General features: G+C 45.8%; 1 protein-coding gene across 2 annotated transcripts in view; it reads left to right on the top strand.

Annotated features, from left to right (window-relative positions):
* The window catches only part of ZDHHC14 (zinc finger DHHC-type palmitoyltransferase 14), a 292,138-nt gene that overhangs the window by 193,118 nt on the left and 71,981 nt on the right, over window positions 1-27,039 (top strand). For both annotated transcript variants that reach the window (XM_053904321.1, XM_053904320.1), the window contains exon 3: window positions 24,020-24,178. In XM_053904321.1, coding sequence (XP_053760296.1) covers window positions 24,020-24,178 — 159 coding nt within the window. The remainder of the gene's footprint in view (window positions 1-24,019; window positions 24,179-27,039) is intronic.

Raw genomic sequence — 27,039 nt, 5'->3', positions numbered from 1 at the left:
CAGGAATTTGCATGAAGGGTCAAATAGATGCTCAGATTTCAAAGGAAAGCTACAGATGAGGAGCCCAAGCAGAGAGGTCAGTTCCGTTGGCCCCAAGAATGGGGACAGTGGGTGCCAGGCTGATAATGGAGCAGGGTTTTTGAGCAAGAGGTCTTCGGGCAGGCCTGGGCTTGGCGGAGGGTGTTGGGAGGAGAAGGCTGCCCTCAGGGGAACGGGGGTGGGTCCAGGTGGGCTGCAGCCAGCAAGAGGCGGGGTTGCCAGAAGGAAAGTTGAGGGGTGGGAGGCTCAAGTTGGAGACGAGGCTGGTCTGTGTCAAGGAATTAGGTGTGGAGGGACTGTGGCAAGAGAGATGTGAGGTAGAGCCACACAGAAAGGCGGCCTGGACCCTGACTGTGCTACTCACGGCCGTGATCTGGGCTGACTACTCAGCCCTCTGGCCTTGGGGTCCCCTTGTCTGGAACAGGGACAGTATAATGCTGCCTGTCCTGCGGGTGCGGGACAGAGCCAAATGAGATGCTATACGTGTGGGGCCTGGTGTCACTTTGTGCACACCGTAGCAGTGTGCACAGAAATTCTCCAGTGGCGAGCAAGTAGGTCGGTTGGAGAGGGGGAGGGTGGAGCCAGATATACTTGGGGAGGCTGTGGCAGTTACGGAGGCAAGGGGTGAGGGGTGGACTAGGGTTCTGGGAGAGAACCATGGGGCTGTTAGAACTCACAGGGGCTGTTCTGATAGGAAACAAAAGAAACTTGGCTTATGTTAGGATTTTAGTCTCCAATGTATCATTCGATACGTAAGGGTCTTTATGTAAATGGACAGAAATGGAGTGGTCGGGGCTGAAGAGTCAATTTTCACATTTGACAGAGGTCCGCGGTTAGATGTGCGGCCAGTACGGTGATAGGTTGAAGAATGAGAAAAAAGCAAAATGTTCTTCTGGGGACGGGGCTTTGGTTGTTCTTATTTAGAATTTAGCTCTAAAAATAACTTCAGCATCAAGGCACTTAAAGGGTTTGTGGTATACAGTCTTGTGAGCTGGGCCCATCTCTGCAGACTTCCTGATTTCATTCCCATACCACTGAGGAAAGCAAGAACGATAGATGGCTCTGAAAGCAAATAGAATGAAAAGGAAATGAAGATCCTTACCAGCGTTGAGGCCTCATGCTGTGTACATCCGGGCAGAGTCCTGGGCCCGGCCCTTCCCACCGCCACCCTAATAAATAATGTATGGAGATTTTCCGGCAATGTCCAATGTTTTGGACTGCCTAAACCAGCACCATATATACCGTGAGCTACAAATGCAAGCACATCAATGTAAATTTTCTAGAAGTAGTGACTTTATAGCAGTAAAAAGAAACAGGTGAAATTGACTCTTATAATTTTGATGTCACCCAATTCTTCAACGTATTCTCATTTGAAAATGTAATTAATATTTAGAGACTCTTGAGGTATTTTATATTCTCCTTTTTGTGCTAAATCTTCCAAATCTGTTTTGTATTTTACGCTTGCAAAAAAAATCCCAATTCAGACCAGCCATATTTTGAGCACTTAAGAGCTACAAGTGGAGGTGGCCACCATATTGGACAGCAGGGGTCTAAACTCCCCAAGTGCAATGCCGCCATTGCAGAAAAAGCCTGGCAATTACTCTGGGCTCGGTGACATCTGTGTCACTCCCATTCCCATGAGACTGATGCATAGTGTGCAAGAACGCAAGTTTGTGGTTCATTCTGTACCTCAGCTAGTTTGCATTACCGGAGGGAAACTGTTTAAGAGACATCCATCATCCAGAGAGCCCCAGATGGGCCATTTAGTGACAAGAGCAGCCCATCCAGAGGGCTCCCATCCAGCCGTTACCAATTCCAGAGGAAAACAAAACTAATACCTTTGGTGCTCAAATGGAATCCAAGTTTGTGGGAAGGAGGAATTTCTAATATAAGAAAGGCAACAGCCCATCAATAAAGAAAGATTGGATCCAGGCTAAAGCAATGAAAGACTCAGAATTGTGTTTTTGGTTTTATTTCTTCTGTCTAAGGTCCTCATTTCAGGTCATTATGACTCCATTTTTTCTGCTTGGCAGTGCACAGAGTGATTCTGGGGAGTCATTACTAAAATAAAAATTATTGATATGGCATTTTGCAAAAATCACCAAGTGAACTTTTATATAAAACAATATAGCAGAGTTCAAATAATGTGGAAGGGACATTTCTTTGCTGGAGGCTCCTTTTCTTTCTTGGACAAACATAGACCAGGGTGAAAACATCTGGAAATGTGACCTTCGGGAGGGCCGCCCAGCCCCCATTCCCTGGATGCTGGATTTCCCCTCCAACTTTTAAGAGAAATGTAAGTGGACACTTCTGATTCCAATCATACTTCAGAATTATTACAGCTCAAAACACACAGTGTGATAGATTGAGAGGTTTTTCAGGCTTCCCATTGAGCTCTCCTGAGATAAAAGCAGTTAACAACCACTATTCTGTGATGATAAATGGTTGTTGGTTTTCTTTCTTCAATATTTTAATAACTATTTGCATGTTTTGGCAATGATGGACACGGAGAGTCTGATGGTGATTACAGAAGCAGATTGCAGAGGTGATTCACCGGACGCAGTTGGCCATCAGAGGCAACGCCATCTCTCAGTGACAGGCGGGTTCCAGCCCAGGCACCTGGCTTCCTGGCGGCCTTTTAAAGCAGGTGTTCTGATAGCCGTCAGTGCAGGGCGGCTGATGTGACAGAAGTTGGCTGCCTTCCCCTCTGATGCTCTTTTCTCCAAGACAGCTCAGCTCCCCGGCAAGTGCACTGAAAAACCCCACTCCAGAATCAGCACTTGCCTCTTTCTGTAGATGTGACTGCCCGTGGAATTCAGAGCTGCTTTGGGAGCCGTTCCGTGGCTGTGCTGGCGGAAGGAATCTGACAAAGCAGGATTCTACAAAACCTGTAGAATCTGACAAATCCCTCTGCCACCTCAGAAGGAACCTGTTTGGAAGGAAATGGTGCTCATGTTTCATGGACGCTTCCTAATTTCTCAGTGAAGTACTACTCAATTTATTTCACTCTTCTGTCTTTCTTCATCTCAAGCTCCAGGTTGCCATGAACATTATTTTGTAGTAGACCGGTTATTAATGTTTTGCCCAGAAAAGAGTCTGGGAGAAAAATTTCAAAGACCTTGAATTTGTAGAAGGAGCATTAAGAGCTGTCTTTCCACTTTGTATCAAGTTTTAGAAATTAATGTAAGAAGCAAAATAACGAAATGGTGGAAGGAATCCAATATGAAAGGAAATCATTCATACAGGCTCGAGGAGCAAAGTTTAAACCTTACTTGAAAATAAATATGAAGATGTTCATTGCAGAGTTTCTTATAATCGTGTAAAATATTAGGAGTAATTTCAATATATGATAGTACCAAAATGGATGAATGAACAATTGTGTACTTCTATAATTAATGTTAGGAAGGAAGTCATTAAAAACACTGATTTCAAAAACATGTAATGACTTATGAAAATGAACTTGATACAGCATTGAATGAAAATATGCAAAATGCAAAAATGTATGTAAATTATAATCTTAATATATGCATCAGTTTAGAAAAATGACTTGAAAGAAACAGAGGTTTCTCTTTGTGGTTAGACTAACAAGTGGTTTTAACTTTTCTCTTTGTATATTCTGATATTCCTCATTTCCTATGATGATCACATATCCGTTTTATAATCAGAAAAAAAGCAGTAGGGGCGCCTGGGTGGCTCAGTCAGTTGGACATCTGACTTCTGCTCAGGTCATGATCTCCCGGTTTGTGGGTTCGAGCCCTGAGTCGGGCTCTGTGCCGACGGCTCAGAGTCTGGAGCCTGCTTCGGGTTCTGTGTCTCCCTCTCTCTCTCAGCCCCTCCCCTACTCATGCTATCTCTCTCTCTCTCTCTCTCTCTCTCTCTCTCAAAAATAAACATTAAAAAATTTTAAAAAGAGCAGTAAATATCATTATATACACTCTAATAGATATCCTCACAACAAACATTTATTTTAGCAAGCAATATTACTTGCCAGTTGCGTAGACTTGGCAAATCCATCCCCTGGGCCTTCATTTCCTCACCTGGATAATGGGATCCAGCGACCCTGTCTGACACACACGAGTGTGATGAGGTACGGATGCATTAACCTGCAGAAACTGGAAGCAGCCAACCACGTATACAGGCAGGACGTGTGACACTGCATTGGATGCTGTGTCTACTAGTAGATCGGCTAGAACACAAGAAATTGAACAAGCCTCATTGACGTGGCTGGAATCGGAGCGCGTAAGAAACTACCACTGAAAAGTGGCCAGCCCAGGTCCCCACGGCAGGAAGGCGTTTTAGGGGAGCCCGGGTCCTCAGCGGTTGGATGTGTTAGCTGGCCCCGTGTGAGGACCGTGTGCACCGGGACACCGCTTTAGAGTTGTTACTGACAGTGGCTCTTGCAGCTACCCTGTGACATTTACTCAGAACAACGTGCCCGTGAATGGGAGAAGCATGGATGCCGTGGATGGATGGGGGCAGGGAGGGCACACAGTTCCGAAGGATTTATTGCGGTGCCAGGGTTAGCCTAAGCTCAGGGTTTCCGTCGTCAGTGCAGATGAGAATCCCCGTGGGGGGTTTAAATTTTTACATGATACTTTTTTTTTTAATACCATATGTGTATTACTTTTCCATTATAAAATGTATTCATAGCAGTGCCTGGGTGGCTCAGTCGGTCGAGCGTCCGACTTCGGCTCAGGTCATGATCTCGCAGTTTGTGAGTTCGAGCCCCGCATCGGGCTTTGTGCTGAGAGCTCAGAGCCTGGAGCCTGCTTCAGATTCTCTCTCTCTCTCTCTGCCCCTACCCCACTCACGCTCTGTCTCTCTCTCCTTCAGAAATAAATATTTAAAAAATTATATATATAAAAAAAAGAAAAATGTATTTATACACGTCAGAGACTTCTGGAGATTCTGACTCAGCAGTTGAGTTCCCCGCTGGACGCATGCAAGTCTGAAAGTCCCAAATGTAAGGCCCACGATCCTACAGTAGCATAAACATGGAGGATGCAGGTGACAAAGCGGCCGCCCTCGGTTGATAATCCAAGGGACACAAACCCCACCCACGCGGCTGGCACAGAGCGGGTGCTCTGACACGTAGCCTTCAAGCTGTTGAGTTGAATGGAGAAGTTAAACACGTACAGTGTAGAGGTTCTTGGAGTCTTTTCTTCTCTTAGCATCTGAGGGTTCTGTGGGGGTAAGTGAGAAACGGGTGTTCACATGTAGCAAAGAAAATAATGTTGCTTCCTCAGCTCAGAAAGCTTCTTGCAGGGAAGTGGGGGGGGGGGGGGGAAGGTTCAGTTTGAAGAGGTCCCTGGGCCGTGCGGTGGTGGGCCTGCTACTGGGACCCTAGAGCCTGAAGCGTGCGGCTGAATGCCACATGAGAGCATGTGACTCCACGACTGATCACGAAACCCCCATGTCTGGGCAGTGAGGGAAGGAAGCAGGGTCTGGGACCCTCTAAGCGTGAGAACCGTGAGAAGGGCCAGCAGGGCTCCCAACGAGAAAGACCGGAAGCTCTTCGAGGAGGCGCCCTGCCCTTGTTCACTCTGTGCAGGTTTCCTGTCAGTGGCTCTGGTAGGGAGATGGCAGGGGCCGCGGCTCCCCACGCAGCGTCTCTAGGGAGATGTGGGGGGGGGGGTTCCCCGGAGAGAGTTTGCGGAAGCTGTGTCCCTGACATAGTGGGTGGGAGGAGGAGTCCTTGAGTCACCATCTGTCACCCTGACATCTGCAGACCCCTTGTCATTAAAATGCAGATCCTCAGGCCCCAACCTAAACCCACAGATAGCGACTCTAGGAAGTAGGGCCTGGCAGTGTGCTTCTAACACCTTCCCCCAAGGTGATCCTTTTACACAGAAAGACTTGAGACTTGCTGCCTTTAAATGTCACCAAATGCATATGGAGCATTTGCAGGTATAGACAGCACCATGATGGTTTGACAAGTTCCTCAGAGAACAGAGGTGGAGTCAGCTGGGAAGCGGTCAGGGGAGAAGCCTATCCTTTATCCCGTCCTCCCTTCCCAGCTCCCTCCATGCACCCACTCTGCCATTCAGGGCAAAGACCAGGAAGCCCCCAGGAGCTCTTTGTTAATGCAGGACGCTTCCCAGGAGGTAAAAAGGAGTGAAGCAGAGCAGCCCAATGCTGGGACCGCTCAGAAGGGCAGATCAGTGGTGTCAGGGCCTGTTCCTGCTCCAGAAGGACCTGTTGAGTGTCTCCCAGGTGCCATCCCTGGGCTGGACCCCAGGATCTAGGAGAATAGGGCAGAGTCCTTGCCCCGGCTATAAGCCTAGAGTCTGGAGGAAGCTGACCTGGGACCTGAATGGGGGAACTCCATGCTTCCCAGGGAACAACATGGCAGCAGCCAGAAGTGCTTCCTGGGAAAGTCCTGCCCCAGCTCCCAGCCTCCAAGCTAGAGTTGGAGCCGGGGCAGGTCTGGGTGGCATGAGGTCACCCAGAAGTGGCTGGTTTCTGCACTGCTCTGCTCTGTGTATGGTGGGGGGGGGGGGAGGGGGGGTTCCCTCCCCCAACCCCCCAGCAGAATCTCTTCTGTCTGAAGGGAGAGCATTTTCCCTTCTTGTCTTGCTTCCAGTACCTGGTTCCTGGAAGATGCTTATGAGAGAGACAGATCCCCCAGACAGATGTCCAGATGGGGCATCTCCATTTATCAGCACTACGTGTGCCCAGAACAAATTGGGTCATTTCTTTCCTTCACATACAAAAACACGGGTGGGGGTTGACCCGCCTCCGGCCAGCAGAAGCAGGCTGATGGACACTGTCCAGGTCTGAGTGCTAATAAGGACTCGGAGGTTCAGGCCACACATTGCTGTCATCCAGACCCTCAGGGAAGGATGTGGGCAACAGGTGGGGGGAATGTTTCAAAAACAAGCAGCTAAGGGCCTCTGAAGGCCACACTTGTAGATTAGCCCAGGTTGTGGGCTGCATTGCAGTGCTGAGACTTCTAGAAGCACACTGCCGGGCCCTATTTCCTAGAGTCGCTATCTGTGGGTTTAGATTGGGGCCTGAGGATCTACATTTTAATGACAAGGGGTCTGCAGATGTCAGGGTGACAGATGGTGACTCAAGGACTCCTCCTCCCGCCCACTATGTCAGGGACACAGCTTCCAAACGTGAAACGTGAGATACTTTGGTGGGTCGAACAGGGCCATTCTGAGCAGCTCTGTTGGGTGGAACCCATTAGTCTGCAGGGCCAATAAGAGAAAGGATGTCAGGGAATATCAGCTATCTAAGAGTATCAGGGTCCTTGCGCAGAGGAAACTGGGCTAGAAACTCAAGGAATTTCTCAGTCATATTTCTTTTTTTTTTTTTTTAATGTTTTTAAATGCTTGTTTATTATTGACAGACAGAGACAGAGCATGAGCATGGGAGGGGCAGAGAGAGAGGGAGACACAGAATCGGAAGCAGGTTCCAGGCTCTGAGCTGTTAACACAGAGCCTGACACGGGGCTCGAACCCACAAACTGCAAGATCGTGACCTGACCTGAAGTCGGGCGCTTTACCGACTGAGCCACCCATGTGCCCGTCTCAGTCATGTTTCTTCCAAGTTAATTGACAAAAGAATTGAGAAACTCCTACCCGGCTGACAAGATAATTTCGTTAAAAAATCAAACATATTCTTTACAGTTAAAACTGTTCTTTTGGGGTGGTCTTAGTTGACATCTACTGACTGTCACATGATGGGGGTGTGTCGAGGACTTTACCTGGATAACCAGAAGCAAAAGGCACGAAAGACTCGGATTTCTAATCCACTTTTACGCCAACCAAGCTTGGGACCTGAGCAAGCCGCTTTCTTTGCCAGAAGGGGGGAAAAAACATAATCACATTCAGAAGTATCAATATGTCTACGTGGCTAGAGAGAGAATTGTAGGCACGCTGTCTTTTATATTGTGCGCACATGGTTTTCAAAAATATGTAGACGTTGGTGACCGTTACCTGCTAATCTCAAGAATCGGAAACTCAGTTTTCTTCTCCTGTTGACTATCATTACAAGTCGCGTTGTGAGCACTGGAAGGAACAAAAGAGAAATGGAATCGTTTTGTTTTTGTCAAAATCTAGACCATGCTGCTATTGGTCACAAGGTGCTTGCTGTGACATCATTTGTTTGGATTCTGTGCCACCCTTCCTTACACATTCTTATTCACAGCACTCACAGTGCTTTATTAAAGTACCAGTGAGCATTAGTAAGGGCAGACAAAATCACTTCTGCTCACCTTACAAGCAAGTTTAGATGAAACTCATTCTTGCCTGATTTGCCGTAGTCTTGGCCTTTTTTCAGACCTGGCACCAGAGAACTCACAGGGCTGGGACTTCGAGGGCTGCTGGGGGCCCATTAAGGCAAGCGTGGACCCCTAGGGCTGAGATGCTAGAGACACACTGGGGTGGTCTCCCATGCTGCTTTTGTTAGGAAGAAACACGTCCTCGGTGGTACGAGGAGGTACGAGTCGAAAGCAGGCGTATTTGAATTATTTCATTTAATCGCTATAAGCAGAAAAGGGTCGTTATTGGTTTATTGACGTTATTGACGTTATTGGTTTAAAGGACGATTGGTTAACAGGTATTTATTAAGTACTTGCCTGCAGTGGGCCTTCAACCCATTTGCCATCTGCTTGTGGGACTAAAGCGAAAATACAAGAAAGAGTTCGTAAAAAACATAGGCACATTTTTCCGTGTCACTCAGACTGAGTCACACGTATGATGAAGAGCACAAAGCCAAGGGGAGTCAGAAAGCTGAGGGGCGTGAGCCTATATAGAATCCTATACCCAGAAACAGTCAGGAGCCTCATGGCTCATCTCTCCAGCCCCCTGTTATACAGATCTGGGGAGCCCAGCAAAGTTAAATTACTTGGCAATGCCAGTGTGGACAACATAACTCTGTCTCCTCACTGCCAGGAAAATTCTCCATTCCCCTTGCCTTCTCATGGCACAAAATCTGGACAACATGGTGGCAGACGAAAGGATGCGGTGCCCAGTAGCATGAAAGGCACTGTTCCTAGACGTAAATGTTACGCCGAGATAATCTGCGGTAAGTGAGCTAATTGTGTGACTTGGCCGCAGCTAGCATCGTGTGCGGCCGGAGAGCCGGGAGGAGGATTGCAATTCCAGGAGCTACAAGTGGACCTGAGGAGTCAAGCAAACTCCTTCTATCGTTTCAGGAATGACAAAAGAATCTAAAAAACGTCGAATATACAGCCAGTCTTGAGGGGAGGTAGAGAGGAAATCTTTCTAAAATTATTGATGAATGTCACCTCTGCTCAAAACCTTTTATTGTCTGTTCCTCCTGTGCAAAATGTAAGTTGCCTGAGAACAGAGCTCTTTGTATATTTTGTTCATTGTTTTATCCTCAGTGCCTAGAAAGTTCCTCGTGCATAGTAAATGCTCAACAGTCACTAGGTGAAAATAAAATAAAATAAAATAATTGCTGAAATCTATTAATTTAAAAGTATTTTTTGAAGCAGCAGAGATATTTCCATTGATACCTAAGCTTGTGAATTATAGGAAGCCCAGACCATCTCACCCCTTTTTGCAAATGTTTTATGCCTCTTCCAAGATGTTCTAAAAGTAACATATTTTGTTCATTGCAAAGCAATATACAGTAAAACCTGGTTTGCAAGCATAATTCATTCTGGAAAAATGCTTACAATCCAAAGTACTTGTATATCAGAGTGAATTTCCCCATAAGAAATAATGGAAACTCAGATGATTTTTTTCCACAACCCAAAAATGTTCATATAAAAATGATTACAATACTGTAATATAATACAACATAATAAAGAAAACACAAAATATAAAGAAAAATGAACAAATTAACCTGCACTTACCTTTGAAAACCTTTGTGGCTGGTGTGAGGGAGAAAAGAGAGAGGAGGGTTATTGTGTAGGACGACTTTTACTATCACTAACGGAATCACTGCTATCTATTGGCTCATGGAATCTTTTTCTGCACAGGGACCATTGATACGCTTGCACAGAGGTTGACTACAGTACAGTGTTAATAAACTCTTGTCATATACTGTATTTAACATAACTGGAAATAAGGCAGCAGAGAAAAGGGGTCTATCTATATCTGCAGGCAGCCTGACCTAGAATGAAGCAAAGCCTTTCTAAGCTTACTCTTATATGGAAAAGCAAAGACTGCCCATAGGTGCTTGGAAGTGACCAAAAAATACACTAGCACCAGTTGTGGGCACCTTCCAATGTTCTGAAAAATCACTGATTTCAGCCAAACACCATGGCCTGAGACTGAGCATCCGAGCATGGGAGACAATCACCCACAATCCCACAGCAAAAGAGAGAGAAAGAGAAGAGCCATTGGCTCAGTTGTGATCATGTGATGCTCAGCATCACGTACTATTCGTATTGCAAGACATGGCTTGTTTATTAAGTCAAAACTTATTAGAAATGTTTGCTGGTCTTGCAGAACAAGTTACTGGAAACCCAAGGTTTTACTTGCGTATTGATTATAGAAACCCTGAGAAGCATAAAGAACTTATTTAATTCTTTATTTTTTAAACTAATTAATTTAGTTTAAAATTTAGTTTTAAATTAAGTTTTTTAAAACTAATTAATTAACCCTACCAATCAGAGATATCCATGGTTAACATTTTGATGTAGCCTTTCAGTACTTTTTCTCTGTGTAATGTATTTTTACACAAATATGGGCTCACATCGTACATTACTATTTTGAAAACAGATTTTTCCCCGCTCTATACTATGAACCATTCCACTCCATCTTTAATAGGCATATGGTTGTCCCATTATATGATCATATAGCACAATCCATTTAACCAATTCCCTTTTATTGACATTTCAGTTTTTAATACTAAAAAACAGTGTCACAATCAACATTCGTGAATATTTCCCGAGGTCAGATGTCTAAAGATGCTCTTGGTTGGCAAAGGAAATATGGGCTGTTAATGTTTTGAGACATATGACCGCTTGTTCCTCAAAAGGTTACATTAATTTATATTCTCACCAATAGTACAGGAACATGGCTCTTCTCCGTGCTCTCACCAAGACTAAATAATTATCATTCAAAATTAACCTTTGACTTTGCTTGAAATTAGGGGCAGCAAATCACAAACTTTTTCAATATATTTACTGACCTATTTCTCCCTTTGTATGTGAGTTGCCTGTTCATCTCTTATACCATTTTCTTATTGGAATACCTGTCTTTTTCTTAATCATTTATAAGAGCTCTTTAAAGATATTACTCTTTGTTATGGTGACATATGTTTCTATTTTATCATTTGCATTTTATGGAGTTTTTGACATATAGGTTTTCAAATTTTTGTGTAGTCAGAATTACCCATCTTTTCGTTATGTATGCTGCCTTGTCATATATGTATAGAAAGGGCTTCCATACCCCTCAGACTCTTAAGTTTATGTACATTTTTCTAGTTCTTCTATGTTTTACATTTATGTATTTTCATATAAGATGAGATATGGCTCTAACTTTTGGGTTTTTTCCTTCTAGATGGTTACCTGTTTATCCCAATTCCATTTATTGAATAACTCTTGCTTTCTCCATTAATTTGAAAAGCCGTATTCATCAAATACTGAATCTTCTAGAATTTGCATCTATTTGAGAATGTTCTATTCTGTATCAATGTTTACTTTTTTTCCTGGGATGATTATTTCCCCTCATCTTTTTTTTTTTTTTTACTTTTGCAAATATTCTCACCTGTTTATTCTTCCAAATGAAGCTTAGAATCATTTTTTCCAGTTTGTCAAAATTTCCCCAAATCACATTGGAATTTTTATTGGCACTGGAATAGATGCATGATGTAATCTGAGAACTGACATATTTAAAATACAGAATCTTGCATTCCAGGATGTGGAATGCTCCTCTGTGCTTTTTCAAAATCTCCTTAAAGTCTCTATGTTGTTTTATAGGGTTCTGCATTTGAAACCTATCAACCATTTTTTTGGGGGGGTTAGGTTTATTCCTAGAGTTTTGTGATTACTTTTTCTGAAGTAAATGGGATTTTATCCCTTTATAGTTACCAACTGGTTATTGCTAATATTATTTATATATAAATAATAGATATATCTACCCACGTATAGATTTATACTAGTGATCTTATTGGAGATTCTTATTAATTTTGCCAATCAGTATTGATTAGAGGCAAAAGAGAAAACAGTATAGTACCACCATAGGTGGGTATGTTTTCCGTTAAAGTATATAGTACATTTCTTTTTTTTTTTTTAATTTTTTTTTTAACATTTATTTATTTTTGAGACAGAGAGAGACAGAGCATGAACGGGGGAGGGACAGAGAGAGGGAGACACAGAATCTGAAACAGGCTCCAGGCTCTGAGCCATCAGCCCAGAGCCCGACACGGGGCTCGAATTCACAGACCATGAGATCGTGACCTGAGCTGAAGTCGGACGCTCAACCGACTGAGCCACCCAGGCGCCCCTATAGTGCATTTCTAAGTAGCGTTCTCTCATGCTACAGTGGTATCCTTAATTCTCTTTTTCTTGGTGCTAAAGATAAAATCGTATTACTGTACCGAATGAGATCTAAGCTGCTCCTTGCTAATGCCCTCATATTAGTGCTATTCAAACCCCAATAAAAGCATGCCAGGTTTTCCTAGGGATAATGAGGAAGTGCAGCCCTGCCCTTGCATGGTGTCCCGTGCCCCCCTTTCTACCTCGTTCTCACCTCCCTGTCACATAAAACTGCAAACGCTGACAACCCAGACTGAGCTCTATCACTGTACAGTGTTTCGTAGTTACGCAGAAGCTCTGTCCCGTCGAGTAGAAACACACACAAGTATTTCTACCTTTGGCCTTCAATTAAAGGACTGATACTCATTTATGCAGCACAGCAAGTGTGTGTGTGTGTGTGTGTGTGTGCGCGCGTGCGCTCAGAGAACTTAGACAAAAATCTGAGAGAAATTAAAACCTGGCAAGGACAAAGTGACCTTTATTCCTTTTACATTTAAGGGCAAGGCTTTGGCATCTGTGCAGGAAAAAAAAAAAGCATGCAAAAAATAAGATAGTCATTAATTTTCATTTTGCTATAATGTTTTGGATTAACTCAGTTAAACTAAAAAGGTCATAGCTACTAAGCACTTTCTTTTTCTTGTGTCTTTAATTGCATTAATTAGTGATACAGATATAGATATAGATATACGGCCCCAGAGGATCTGGGCAGGCCCCCAAAAGAGAAGTTTTGATAGCTATGAACATCATAGCATCTGACACTTCAAGGTCCTTCAATGAATCACAATGCCCCTGAACTATGGGTGCTCAAATTATCATAGTTTAAATGTGGAGAAACCGAGGCCTGTTTTCTCCACCAGATAAAAAAATCACACTCCTCACCAATGCCACATCCTATGCTCCGGTTTTCTGGAGCATGTGCTTCAGAACTATTTTTAGGAATATTTGGGCTTATACTCACGGAATTACTTCTGCAACAGGACGAAGATCGATGTTTACCACTCCGTGGTCACACTTAGAGTTCACACTCACAGCCATCTCCTTAACTCGATGAGAGCATACGGATGTGGACAGGATCTCTCCTTTAACAGGGCCTTACTTACCTAAAATTGGCTTCCACTCCAGGCTGTAGCTGTTGTCTTTCACGATATTTTTCAAACTGTCCCCTGGAACCAGAGCATGAAACAAGCAGGGCCCATCCATGTAAACCAGAGTCACTTCATTCTTGTCTGTTTGGGATATTCCGGTTCTTTGAAGATTGTCTTCAAACAAAAAGTTACACTGCTGGGGCGCCTGGGTGGCTCAGTCGGATGAGAGACCGACTTCGGCTCAGGTCATGATCTCGCGGTTTGTGAGTTCGAGCCCCGCGTCAGGCTCTGTGCTGACAGTCCAGAGCCTGGAGCCTGCTTCGGATTCTGTGTCTCCCCCCACCTCTCTCTCTGCCCCTGTCCCACTTGTACTCTGTCTCTCTCTCTCTCTCTCAAAAATAAATAAACATTAAATTTTTTTTAAAAAAGTTACACTGTTATAAATACAAGAAAAATGGGCGGTTTGAAAACTTGGCCTGGCCATTTCATCAGACCGACTTTCCATTTTCCATCACTAAAGAGATAACATCAGCTCTTTGAGTAACATTGGCATCTTTATAAATGGAACACATCTCTCTCTCCAGCATCCCAGGCCAGCTGCTGAGATTCTCCAGCCAGTGATATAAAAACTCATGCTGAGGGTTTAGCTCTTATCTGTGTCGTGTTTGCTATGGATCCCAGGCCTCACCATCAGATATAGACAGGGAGCTTTTCTAGAAGTACTGATTGTTAGACCCTACCCTGTGGGCCTGAGAATCTTCAGAAGTAAGGAATCTCTGCATTTTAAAAGCCTCCCAAGTAAGCAAACCTTCACAGGTGATGGTTGTCAGAGTACCTAACCTGCGAGCAGGGACTCCGCTGGGCTTTTGTCCTGCTTGCTAACAAGGGTTTGCATCTCAGCAATGCTTCTCCAACTGTCACGTGCATCTGAACCACCTGGGATTATTCCTTTCCGATGAGCTTCCCAGCGATGCTGGTACTGCTGGTCCACAGAACACACTTTGAGTAGCAAGGCCCCAGGCTAAGATTTCTCATCCTTGGCACTTACTGATATCTTGGGCTGGGTAAGTCTTTGCTGTGGGGGCTCTCCTGTGCATTATGGGATGTTTAGCAGCATCTGTGGGCTTAACTTATTCCCTCCTGCCACCTCCAGACATTTTGGACTCAGCCAGATTTTTCCTGGGGCCCCAAATCACCCCCGTTTGAGAATCACTGCCCTAGATGACCTCGATCATCAGCCCCATTTAAGATCTGTTATTAAATGTGATTTGTTTGTACTCGTAAAGATCCATACTCTGGGCTTATCTGCCCTTCCTAGAGGGTAGGCCACGAAAGGACAGAGGGCTTAGCTTATTCACCACTGTATCCAGGGCCCCTAGAAGACTGCTCAGCACGTGGTAGGTGCCTAATAGATATCTGAAAAGAATGAATGAATGAATGAATGAATGAATGAATGAAGCTAGTACTGAGTAGCACAGGAACCTCTTTCTCTGAGGTTTCCTTTTTCTCCTCTCTGTTAAGCAGACAAAGGCTGCCTTGCCCAATTCTCTACAAATATTTCATTGTGTTTTTCTCAGTTCTTGGTTAAAAGCCTTAAGTGGTAGGGTTCTCATGTGGCTTAGGAGTACCTGTTCAGGTTCTCATCTGACAAATGCTTTCTCCTTCACCAAGTTTTCTCCTAAAGGAGGTCCATCCTATGAGCCCTTTGATGACCAAATCCAGAGTAAGCCTAAAGCCTTTGTGGTCTCTATGTAAAATTACCTCCTGTGACCAAACCCAGCTGCACATGCAGGAGAGGCAAGGTCAAGGCTGAGCCACTTTGTGAAGCATGGGTTTATTGTCTCCAATGCACCATTTCCCCCTTTCTTAGCCTGCCACTACCCCTGCCCTTTAATTGTTCCCACCACTTAAGATGCCAGTGAGGGGCTTAGGGAAGACCTGTGAGTGGGAACCATGCACATGCATCACCCCGTCAGATCCCCATCCCCAGGAGTCTGTAGTAGTTCCCCCACCACTGCCCTCTCCATCCCTGCAGGAAGGTTCCCTCTCCAGGACTCTGCCTCCTTCCATGATTCTACCCATTTGAGGGCAAGCCAGCGGACACACTGTGCCTAGCCCCGGGCCTTTCCATCTCTCTGCACGCAGTCCGGGCATTGGAGTGTGGTGGCTTCATCCCTTCGCCCGCCGCCCATCCTGGCTGAGCTTTGTTTCCAGTGTTCTCTGTCCAGCCCCGAGAGAGTGCGGTTCCTTCCTGCTCCACCCCAGCATCCACTCCGAGCACAGTCACAGCCGTGTCCCCTTTGTCCAGAGGAAACCCCGATTGCCCCACCAGGCAATCCTCCTTCTACACCAGCATGTTCCGTGCTAGGGGACCACAGGACGCTCCTTGTCCCACAGGATGGTAGTATCCTTGGAAGGTATGAGGACCAAGTTCCTTGGGGAAACCCTGGGTTTTCTCTGCACTTTTTTATTCCTTAGCCTCTTTGCTGTGCCGATGCACCAGTCCCCCAGAGGGACTCCAGTGTTGGGGTTTTCCGGATGTGTTTAAAGCAGACTACACGACTCAGTGACACTGTGCCCTCCTTCTGCCTCTCCAGTGCTCCTTGTTTCTGAATGTGGGAGTGGCTTGGGGCTCAGCCCTTGGCCCCGCACCTCCTGATGACTTCAGAAGCCAGGGGACATTTAACTCCAGCCTAGGCCCTTCCTCTCAGGTCCTGCTCTGTATGTGCATAGGCCTGCAAGATATTTCCTCACACTCAGTACCAGCAGGCAATCTCCTCCCTCCCCTCCTTCCCTCGCTGCACCTTCACAAGTGCTGCCGTCTGCTTCAGGACGCTGCCACAGTGCCCCCCCTTCCCCATCCAGAGCCCGAGACTCATCCCGGACACCCACCTGTCTCTCATTTACCACATCCGCTAATAACTGATGTTACCATTTTCACGTTTCTAGAATGTGTCTACTTCTCTCCATCGCCACAGCCACCACCCTATTTTGAGCTACCATCATCTCTGGCTCGTATTCCAAATCCCTGCTAACTGGCCGTCTTGCTTCCCTCTGTCCCCAGCCCACCTCTGGGACGCTGAGGATGAACACCAACATCCCCAACATGACTCCAGGGCTCTGTGTGATCTAGTCCCTGCCGTCTTCCTCTCTGACCGTCTCCCATTCTCTGTGTTCTGGTCACACTAACCTGCCTGCAGTTCTTGAATGTACCATCTGCTTCCTGTCCTGGGGCCAGGACACAAGTCACTCCCTCTGTCTGAAATGCCTCGCTCCTCACTCCCAGCGTGCATGCATGCTTACGCACGCGTGCACAGGCGCTGCCTAAGGAAGCCCTGCTCCATCCTCTCTCAGATCCTGGTTCCAATGCTCTTTCTTCTGGGAAGGATCCTCACACCAAGAGGAGTTCCCTGCTTCTCTGACTCGAAAGAACACGATGCGCAATGACGCATTTAGTTGTGTGTTTACTTACTTAATATCTGTCTCCTCCACTAGGCTGTAAACGCCCTGAAGGCAGGAGCCAGGTGTGTGTTGTCCATCAGAGTGCCTACCACACTCGGAGACGTTGGATTAGTGAGTGAAGGGACCGGGAAAGACGAGCTGGGCCCCGAAAGCCTTATGTCTTCCGTTGCTAGTAGGACTCCTTCCATCCCACGTGGGGCCCACGCCTGCCTGTGGCTTCCCCACGTCTGCTTTTCTTCTTCTCCTGCTCCTGGCCCCTGTCCTTCCTCCGGTCCTCTTTGACGTGTGCCCCTCTAAGCAGAGGGCCCTCCCCTGTCTGCCCGTCCGCGTGGCTCAGGATTGAAACCACATGCACGAGCCTCACCTCAGGCATCAGTTTTAGCCCTCGAAGACAAACGTGTAAGACAAACTGACAGAGCAAAGCGTTCAGCTGGTGGGAGAGGGCTGGGGAATCTCACCCCTTCATGAGCCTTCAAATGCACATTTGTATATAAGCATTTATGGAGGCAAAGCTGCTGCCATCCAATATATTGGTGAGAAAAGATTCACATTTTACCCTCAAGTGGAAACCTAACCAATGTCTGTGGACAGATCAGAATTTGCTCTCCCTTTCACCCCTAACAGTTTAATAGTTGAGTTGTCTCAGATTTCATCATCTTAATATTTTCCTATGGGCTTGGAAGTTTACAGACTGTTAGCCAAGAGCCTGTGTTGATTGGCTCTCAGCCATTTTCCGTCCTGAGAGGTAACCATTTCGAGGTTGGGTAGTCTGTGTCCCAAATGCTGCAAAGCACCAATGACATGAGCCTTATGAAATTTCAGATGCATTTGAACTTACGGCTGTCCTCCAGCCACGCAGTGGACAGGGTCGTGAAGATCTGAGTATAAAGCAAATCTCACTTCCCCTACGACTTGTATCCTAGTGCAGTGTGTCCTCATCCTAGTCAAACATTCGTTAGCAGAGGTTCCTCCCTCTCGGGAAGACACTGTTAGTGGTGACTCATCATGAAACTTCAATGCACCAGGGAATCCCACTGTTCCAAATCCTTTTGGAAAAGGAAAAGCACCTTAATGTACATCTTTCGTAAGTCCGGATATTTCCCTTTGCATTTTAAGAAAGCAGAGTTCACTCGCTTTATGTGGTAAAGGTCAGCGGTTTTAAAGGTTCAACAGTTTTCTCCCTGAATTTGGAGCAGGAATCAATAAGACAGTAGACAAGTGGGTCGCTCAGGCTATGAGTGCCCTATTTATTATTCCTTCAAGAAAAGAGCAAGACTTCGGAGAGTGGCTTTGAAAGAGGCATGCGCGAACAAACAACTTACTAAAGGCTCTGGTAAGCCCAGGACTTCTCTCTGAGTGAAAAACTTAGTCAACAGGCAGTTGTGTGTCTCTACATTCACACTGCACGGCCCCTCCCCGACTCCCCAGATCCCCTCGTTCTTTGCTGACTGTGAGGTTCATGCCAGATGGAGACTCTGTTACTCTTTCTGCCTCCACCCCAACAGCTACCAACAATTTGCAAGGAGGGCGAGTTTTATAAAGAAAAAGACCATTTCAAGCTCTTAAGTTTGCTTTCAGAATGCTCGTATATAAAAATGTCCTTAAGAAATACTGACTCATATAAACTTGCAGTACTGTTAGAGGTTTCCCCCCCCACACACACACAAATTCTAGTGTTCTTTAACCGTTAGATATTGCAGACTTCAATTATCCTTTTTCGGCGTCTGTACTTAAACCACAAAGAGCAGTTCTCCGAAGCGGAGGGCACAATTGTTGCCAACGACGAAGACCAAAACCAAAAAAACAGAGTAATTGAGGATTAGAACAGGAACACCACCTTCCGTGCCCTGTGACGTGGGCCACGGGTGTACGTCATCTCCAGGGACGAGGAACGGATTTTATGACCAGCCATTGGCGTCAGTCTGCACGTTGAGGAGAAACTTTCTTTGTGCTCAGGTGGGTATTTGAAGCCCTGGGTTTCAAGGCCCAATCATTCACATCTACCCTGGATGCAGGCATGCCCGAAGCTGCTGGCTGGGGTGGCTGTTGAATTTATTATGTGAAAGAAACAGCCACTTTGGGGTGCCCTGAGGTATTCAGCTGCCCATGTTGCCCGGCCCTCTCTGGGGGCACATACGCAGACTAGCTGTGTGAGATGGGTCACTGGGCCAGCAGTGGCCGTGGACACGTTTAAGAAGAGTAACAGCCTCAGGAAGATCTTGAGAGAGGCGTTCCCAGGGAGGGAAGTGTCACTGGCTCAGAGGACAAAGGACAGTGGCCTCTGGCTGACGCACGGGTGTGGAGGACGCCAGTCCTGTGCGTCCAGGCATCCTTCGTCCCCACCTGTCGGGACTACTGGCCTTCCGTTCAGCATGCACCTCTTGAAGGCCTGCTGTGTGCCAGAACCTCTGCTGGACAGTGGGAACATGAAAGAGGGAAGGCATGGTCCCTGAGCTGCAGCAGCCCCTGGGGGAAGACACAAAAGCAGATCCTTGCCGTGGCTGCACTAGCGAGGTCCCAGGTCTTCCCTCCAGCCTGTGAACATCACCAGCAAAGAACAAGTCTCCCCCTGCTCCCAGCACAGGACTGGTACCTGAAAGCACAGCATGGTCTAGTGATTGACAATAATATACATATAAACGAATCATATGGTGAAAGTCCAAAGGAGGAAACAGCTCAGCTTACAAAGCGTTTCTGCAAGAGAAGCTTGAACTGGTCCTTGAAGACTGAAGGGTATCTACGCAGATAGCATGAAAGGGAGGCCCCAGGGGAGAAGGCTTTGTGCCTGGAAGTACAAAACAGCAGCCTGCTCGGAGGGCACAAGGAGGCCACTGTGCTCTGACCCAGGCTCTGTGTAAGACCGGACGTCAAGAGAAGGGCCAGGTGCATGAAAGACCATGTGTGGCCCATGGGAGGCCCGTGGGAGGGTTTTGTTAGACTTCCATCTAGAAAGCCGGCTCTGAGGGAATGGGATGGCCAGACTGGCCAGGAGACTCCCTGCCCAACAGACAGCCCAGCAGGACCCCTTGCTGACTTCTCCCCTTGTCTGTGTTTGTTCGTTTATGAGTCCTCTATGGCCTCTGTCACAGTATTTTACTTAAATACAATTGACCCTCAAATAAGACAGGTTCGCACTGCACGGGGTCACTTATATACGCAGGTTTTTCCAATAAATACAGAACAGTACCGTAAATGTATTCTTTCTTCTTTATGATTTTCTTAATAACATTTTCTTTTCTCTAGCTTACTTTATTATACACAGTATATTGTATACAGTAAGAAAATATTATATACAGTATTATATATACTGTACATTATATAATGTATATAATTATATATACAGTATATATAATACTGTGTTATATACAGTATATAGAGAGTATAATGTACTATATTATATACAGTAAGAATACTGTATATAATGAATATAATATACAAAATATGTCTTAATCAACTTGTTGTGATTGGTAAGGCTTCTGGTCAATAATAGGCTAATAGTAGTTATGTTTTGGGGGCCGTCAAAAGTTATACTTGGATTTTCAACTGTGTAAGGGGTCAGCCCCCCAACCCCAACATCGTTCAAGGGTGAACCATAGGTTCTAAATACAGGTTGACTTTTTTTTTTTTTTTTCAGTTATGTGGATCTTCAGTCACTTCAGTCACTTCAATGGCACAGTTGGGTCCTGAATCTAGGTCTTCCGATTCTTCAGTTTCTTTGACATGAAAAGTTCTCCAGATGTTTAGTCAAAGAGTTTTCAGATTTGACTTAATTCTTAAGCCTCAATTTTTCATGTCTGTTGAATTTAACCTTCACTTCACATTGTATCAAATTTTTAACCTTTCATTAGAGTGGGAGAGAGCCAAAGCATAAGAGACTCTTGAAAACTGAGAACAAACTGAGGGTTGATGGGGGGTGGGAGGGAGGGGAGGGTGGGTGATGGGTATTGAGGAGGGCACCTTTTGGGATGAGCACTGGGTGTTGTATGGAAATCAATTTGAGAGTAAATTTCGTATATTAAAAAATAAATAAAAAAAAAATTTTAACCTTTCAAAAATGTACTTTGGAACAACAGGATCACGTGCTAGCGGGTACGTTTCCAAGGCCCTGCTACTCAGACTAGGCTATTTTAGTCATTTGAGTGTGGAGAAGATGGTCATCCCTGCATTTTAAGACACTTTCTGTGACAATTCAGTCTTTCGACGTTTCTGATTAAATTAACACAAATACTGCTGATTGGATTATTATTTCCATTTTTTAAATTTTTTTTTAATGTTAAATATTTATTTTTAAATATAAAAGAGAGAGAGAGGCAGAGAGAGAGGGAGACACAGAATCTGAAGCAGGCTCCAGGCTCTGAGCTGTCAGCACAGAGCCTGAGGCGGGGCTCGAACTCATGAACCGCAAGATCATGACCTGAGCCAAAGTTGGACGTTTAAATGACTGGGCTACTCAGGAGCCCCTGGGTTATTATTTTTACACATGTATCTGGCTTTCTAGTTTTTCTACCCATGTTTTCAAGAGCTAAATGGATACAGTAGATATCATGGCTGATATAAGGCTAGTGAAGCACCAAGTCATAATTAATTTAGGCACCCAGTTGGCACAGTCTCTAGAGAGCTGACCTTATCTTTGATGTATTCAAAGCAAGTTATTTTTACCCTGATGGCTAGGGAAGTACATAGCCATGTCCTCTCTTTGTTTTCTCCTTATTACAGAACCCATTGAGAGGTTTGATAGGGCAGCCACCGGGGTGCCAGGACAGTGGGGCACATGCCAAGAGAGGGTATCCTGCTTGGCAAGGCCACCCAGGGTCTTTGGGATGGCTCCGTGGCTGTTTAATTATTATTCTAAGTAGAAGAGTTGTCCTCAGCAAAGAGGTAAAGCGGAAGGCTGCTCCTTAGTCTTCCCATTTCCCTGCCCTCTACACCGCCTTGTCTCCCTCAGGTGTTCTTGAACTCTCTATCCTTTCCTTCTAGAACCTGCTTGTAGAACTTTAATTTTCCATGAATAGAAAATGGCTGATAACCACTCACAATGCTCCCTCTCTACCACTTGGGTTGGTATTTTTACAAATACCAAACTTAGGCCAAAGGGCAAGGGGCAGACTTTCAGGCCTCCGTTCTCCTGTTAAAGAAGATTGGGGTGAAGGGTGAAGGGCCCCTGAAATCATGACGCGTGAGTGGTGGATTCTGTCGGAGCAGGGAGGCAGGAAGAAAGTGCAGTTCTGCAGATATCACCATACCTCAGCAGTTTCTTCGACCCCGATGCCAGACTGTACCCCCACCAATGAAATCAGCCTCCCTGAGGGCAGGACTGAAATACCAGGAGTTTTGGAAGCTCTTCCCGTAACTCCTGCCCAGGCTGTTTGCGGGGGCCGCCGTGGGTGTTGGGACTCAAACCATTTGGGAAATGTATCACATGTTGCAACTATTGCAAAATAGTGTGACCTTTCAGTGTGTGTGAAGTAAAAAACAGCTACCTTTAAAGTTACCAGCTCTGTTTCGAGACCACCATGAAGTTTCCCAAGATTTCCTCCAGCCCCTAGGGTCTGCTCTAGCTGTTTATCTGCTGCAGTGTCTGGGCGAAGCCCTTAGGTAGTCTTGCTACTCTCCATCCCCCCATGGCCTCCTGTGCTGGGCTGCACAGGCAGCTGCCCCAATTCTTCCTGACAGGGCTCACAGGGCTGTGAGGGGCCTAGAGGAGAATAAAACTGGATGTTTTACCTTCCTGTAGAGCAGGGGTTCTCAACCCTGCAGCACTTTACAATCACCCCAGGGGCTCGATTCTGATTTAATGGGTCTGTGGCAGGGTCCATCCATTAGGGGAATTTAGAAAGCTCCTTGGGTGGTTCTAATGTGAACTCAGAGACAAGAGCCAGATTTGTAAGATACAATGAAACTTTAAAAAAAAATACAGGGGCGCCTGAATGGCTCAGTCGTTAAGCGTCCGACTTCCGCTCAGGTCATGATCTCATAGTTCGTGAGTTTGAGCCCCGTGTCGGCCTCTGTGCTGACAGCTCAGAGCCTGGAGCCCGCTTCAGATTCTGTGTCTCCCTCTTTCTGCCCCTCCACTGCTTGCACTCTGTCTCTCGCATTGTCTCAAAAATAAATAAACATTAAAAAAATTTTTTTAATTAAAAAAATATATATTTGTATTTTTTTCAACATTTAAAAAACTGGTTCTAGAAGATAATGAAAGATGCTGGTCAGCCAATAAACAAAATATAGAGATTATTTTTTAAATATATATTTAAATATATCTATTTTGAATATATATGTATATATATATATTTTGAATATATATATGTATGTTTATATACACACACACACACTCACACACACATATATATACATATGTATTATATATTCTCCTCACCCAATACCTGGTATTTTTGAGGAGGCCAATGTGCAAGGTGGGAGATTCTTAAGCTGGATTTGGAATGTACCATCAGAGAAGGATCTTGATGTCAGTATCCCCCACTGTGTTAATTAGGGCAGCACTGGCTGCTGTAACAAAACCCAGACCTTTAGAAATTTAACACTGGGAATTTGGTGTCCATGTAGCAGTATGGAGGGTGAAGAGATGGGAGAGGCAGCCCTCCGCTGCACATTCAGAGTCCCCAATTTTTGGTTCCCCAGCGACAGTGCGGGGAGAGGAAAGAGTGGGCGGGTCTCCGCGGGAGAGACCCATTGGCTGGGCCTGGCCATGTGTGCTCGAACCTCATTGGCCAGAACTCAGTCACGTGGCCACTGCCTGTGTAAACTATTTTGGGCAGCCTCAGCCCTGGCCAGGAGCTGGAAGGCGGTGGGACGGCAGGTCCTCTTGCGTGTCTGGCGTCGGGTGCCTCCCAGAAAGGCCAGGTGTGGCTGCTGCCCTTGGAAGTGCAGACTCCAGGCCTCCTAGGGGTGGGAGCCTGCAGCCGATAAGTGATTATATTAAGGGCTTGCACTCTTTTTCTTCTTTTGTCCACAGATATCGCAAACGGCACCAGTTCAGGGGGGTACCGCCCACCTCCCAGAACCAAAGAAGTCATCATCAATGGCCAGACTGTGAAACTTAAATATTGTTTCACCTGCAAGATTTTCCGGCCCCCTCGTGCCTCTCATTGTAGCCTTTGCGATAACTGCGTAGGTGAGTAGAAGCAGAGATTGCCTCTGTTCCACCTCTCGGGCAAGTGGTAAAATGTCTGTGGCTGACGGGGGAGGCTGATTTCCCTGGTGTAGACTGTGCTAAAGAGAGTCAGCATGGGTGTCTCTTTAATCCTCCAAAACTGAACAACTCAATAATAGTTAATATTTCAAGTGCCTCCCGCCACGGAGCCCATTCACCAAGCCTAGTGTTCCCAAGTCTCTGTTTTTTCTTCTTACATCCTCCAGCACCCCCGCTGTCGGTGCAGCTCCCTGGGCCGTCTCCTGCAGGTGCACACACCCCAGAGTGGGGGTTCTTTGTTCCCTGGAGCTGCCGGATCAGCAGGCACTAGAAATGATTTTACCCCCAAGTCCCTCCATTGCCCAAAGGACTGGCTGCGCATGGAGCCCGATGTGCTTAGTGATGTTCTTCTGAGTCCTCAGAGGGGCAGTGAGCTGGGGAACTGGAGGCATTTGAAGCCTCAGGAGAGAAATAGAGGCAGAGGCCAGAAAACTTCCAGGCCTAAGTTAGGATCGTCGCTCTTCCCGGAGACCACCAAGGCCTTCCCTGTCTGTCCACTGGCTTTCTCCAGGACGGACTGGAGAAACAGGCAGAGGGAATGTGTAGCACAGAGGTCATCAGTGGTGAGATGTGGCTCTACTGCTCCACCAGCTCCACCCCAGTACAAGATTTTACGAGGGCCGCGGGTCCCAGCCCCTTGGGATTAGTCGGCAATCACTTCCTGTCACTTCAGATGGAGAGCTGCTTGCCACGCCCACATACCGTCTTCTGTCCTGGGCTGGAGCTTCTTAGAGATGAAGTTGGCAAGGAGGTGGTAGAAGTCCCAAGTCACAGGAAGGGTGATCACACAAAGGCTCTGCCCACGGGTCTGCCCACGGGGAAACACCCTCATTTCTCCAGCCCCATAGCCTGCCTCTAATAGAAAACGACCAAGGGTAATTCTGGGCTTTAGGCACAGGAATCCTCTGTTAGCTCAGAACAAACCTGTTTCCCCTCAGCATCATCAATGGCCAACACTCTTTCTGAGTCTATTGGAATTTGTAGTCTCAATTCTTGAGGAAAATGCAAGCTTATAATGTACTTCTGCTGTGCAAAGCTGTTTTTCTTTTGTCTGAAATTCACTTCATCCTAACTTTAAAAATCTGCACTTTGGTGGAAAGTCCATGTTTTCCCCATCAGGCCTTGTCTTGGTTTTATTAACTTAGATGAATTACTTTTAGCCTTTGCTCTCCCAGCAGAACAGAATGGAATTTCGTTCAGTCTTTTCCCATTTTGCAAGTAGCTCGAGTTAAGAGCTGTTAATCTGGCACTGGATGGCCTGGGTACAAATGTTAGTTTCGTGTCTACTTAAACTCTCTATCCCCGGTTTTCTCATCTGTACAATGGGTTGATAAGAGGAACTACTAAATGAGATGGTTGAGGGATTAAATGAATCAATACAAGGAAAACACTTAGAATAGTAGCTGGTGTATAGGCTCCATAATTATCGTTGCTATTCTGTTATTACTTCTGCCCCCTTGCTATTTTTGATTGGCTTTCTCTGGATAATTTCTTGATTTACTGTAGCCCTCTGTGGGGGCGATGACCAAAACTACACCTGGTCGTCTATGTAGGGACACACCAGTGTTCCTACAAAGACACATGACAACCGTTGCTAGGTTTCTGATCTGCTTCCTGGTGACATCAGCCATCCCGTGCACATCTTGAGGACACTTTTAAGCCAGAGCATTGTGATGGCTTGAATATCTGCAGGGAATAATCTCTAAGGATTCTCAGGACCCTTTCTTGGGTCATAATTTTGATATTGCATGATGGAATGGGATATGATGGAATAGTATATAGCATATACTTTTCACATAAGCTCTTCTGTTAACTTTGCTTGCCTTCTCCTGGAGGTCCAGTGACTTATTCCACTAGGCATTTCTAGGTAGGGGGTTGTTATCTGCAAAGCCATAGAGTTTACCGGGCTCCTCCTTCTCATTATCATTTATAAAAATGTTTACCCATTTCTAGACATCTGACTGTTCATTTATTCATTTGTACCATTTGGTCCCAATCTTCTGTTTCCTCTCTCTAGGCTAGACTCCTAATCGTGATAAGACTTCCTCCCAGCTCCTAGTGCTTTAAAATTCTCTTTGGACTATTGTAAAACACTTTCTAAAAGCTCATAGAATTGTCTTAGTCATTCCCTCCAACACCCATAGGTGTTCATACATGTCCCTTAAAGAACCTGATGAATTAGATGTAAAATCCCCTTACCAAAAGTATGTATCAACCCCAGTTAATGGTGTACTTCTCGCAGAGTAGAACTTTAAGGTAGTACAATGTCTTATGGAAACCACCAGCTGAGAAAATAAGAGTTATCAGTCTTTAATACCTAGGAGCCCTTCTGCAGCTTTTTTTTTAAAGCTTATTTCTTTATTTATATATTTGGAGAGAGACAGAGAGAGAGCCTGCAAGCAAGGGCGGGGCAGAGAGAAAGGGGGAGAGAGAATCCAAAGTGAGCTCTGCACTGACAAGGAGCTGCAACTCATGAACTGTGACATCATGACCTGAGCCGAAATCAGGGGTCAGACACTTAACCGACTGAGCCACCCAGGCGCCCCATGAAACCTTTCTGGTAAATCCAGGTAACAGTAGCAATCCAGCACTCCACAATAAGCGTGGTGGGGCCCTATAGTCGGGAGGCACCGAACAGCAAAGGGAAGAGAGAGGAAAGGGGAAGGTTTGGGAGTGGGCTCAAGAGGGGGGAAGCTGGCCAACATCTGCCTCTCAGCATCATTTGATGGCCCTGGGGCTGGAGTTTGGCACACCCTGATCAGGGTCCCGCTGTGCAAATGACA

The sequence above is a fragment of the Panthera pardus genome, unplaced genomic scaffold (assembly GCF_024362965.1).
Source record: "Panthera pardus isolate Hobbes unplaced genomic scaffold, ASM2436296v1 HiC_scaffold_17, whole genome shotgun sequence".
Taxonomy (NCBI): Eukaryota; Metazoa; Chordata; class Mammalia; order Carnivora; family Felidae; genus Panthera; species Panthera pardus.
Note: the sequence above shows the minus strand (reverse complement) of the source record. Positions and strands in the feature narration are given on the sequence as shown.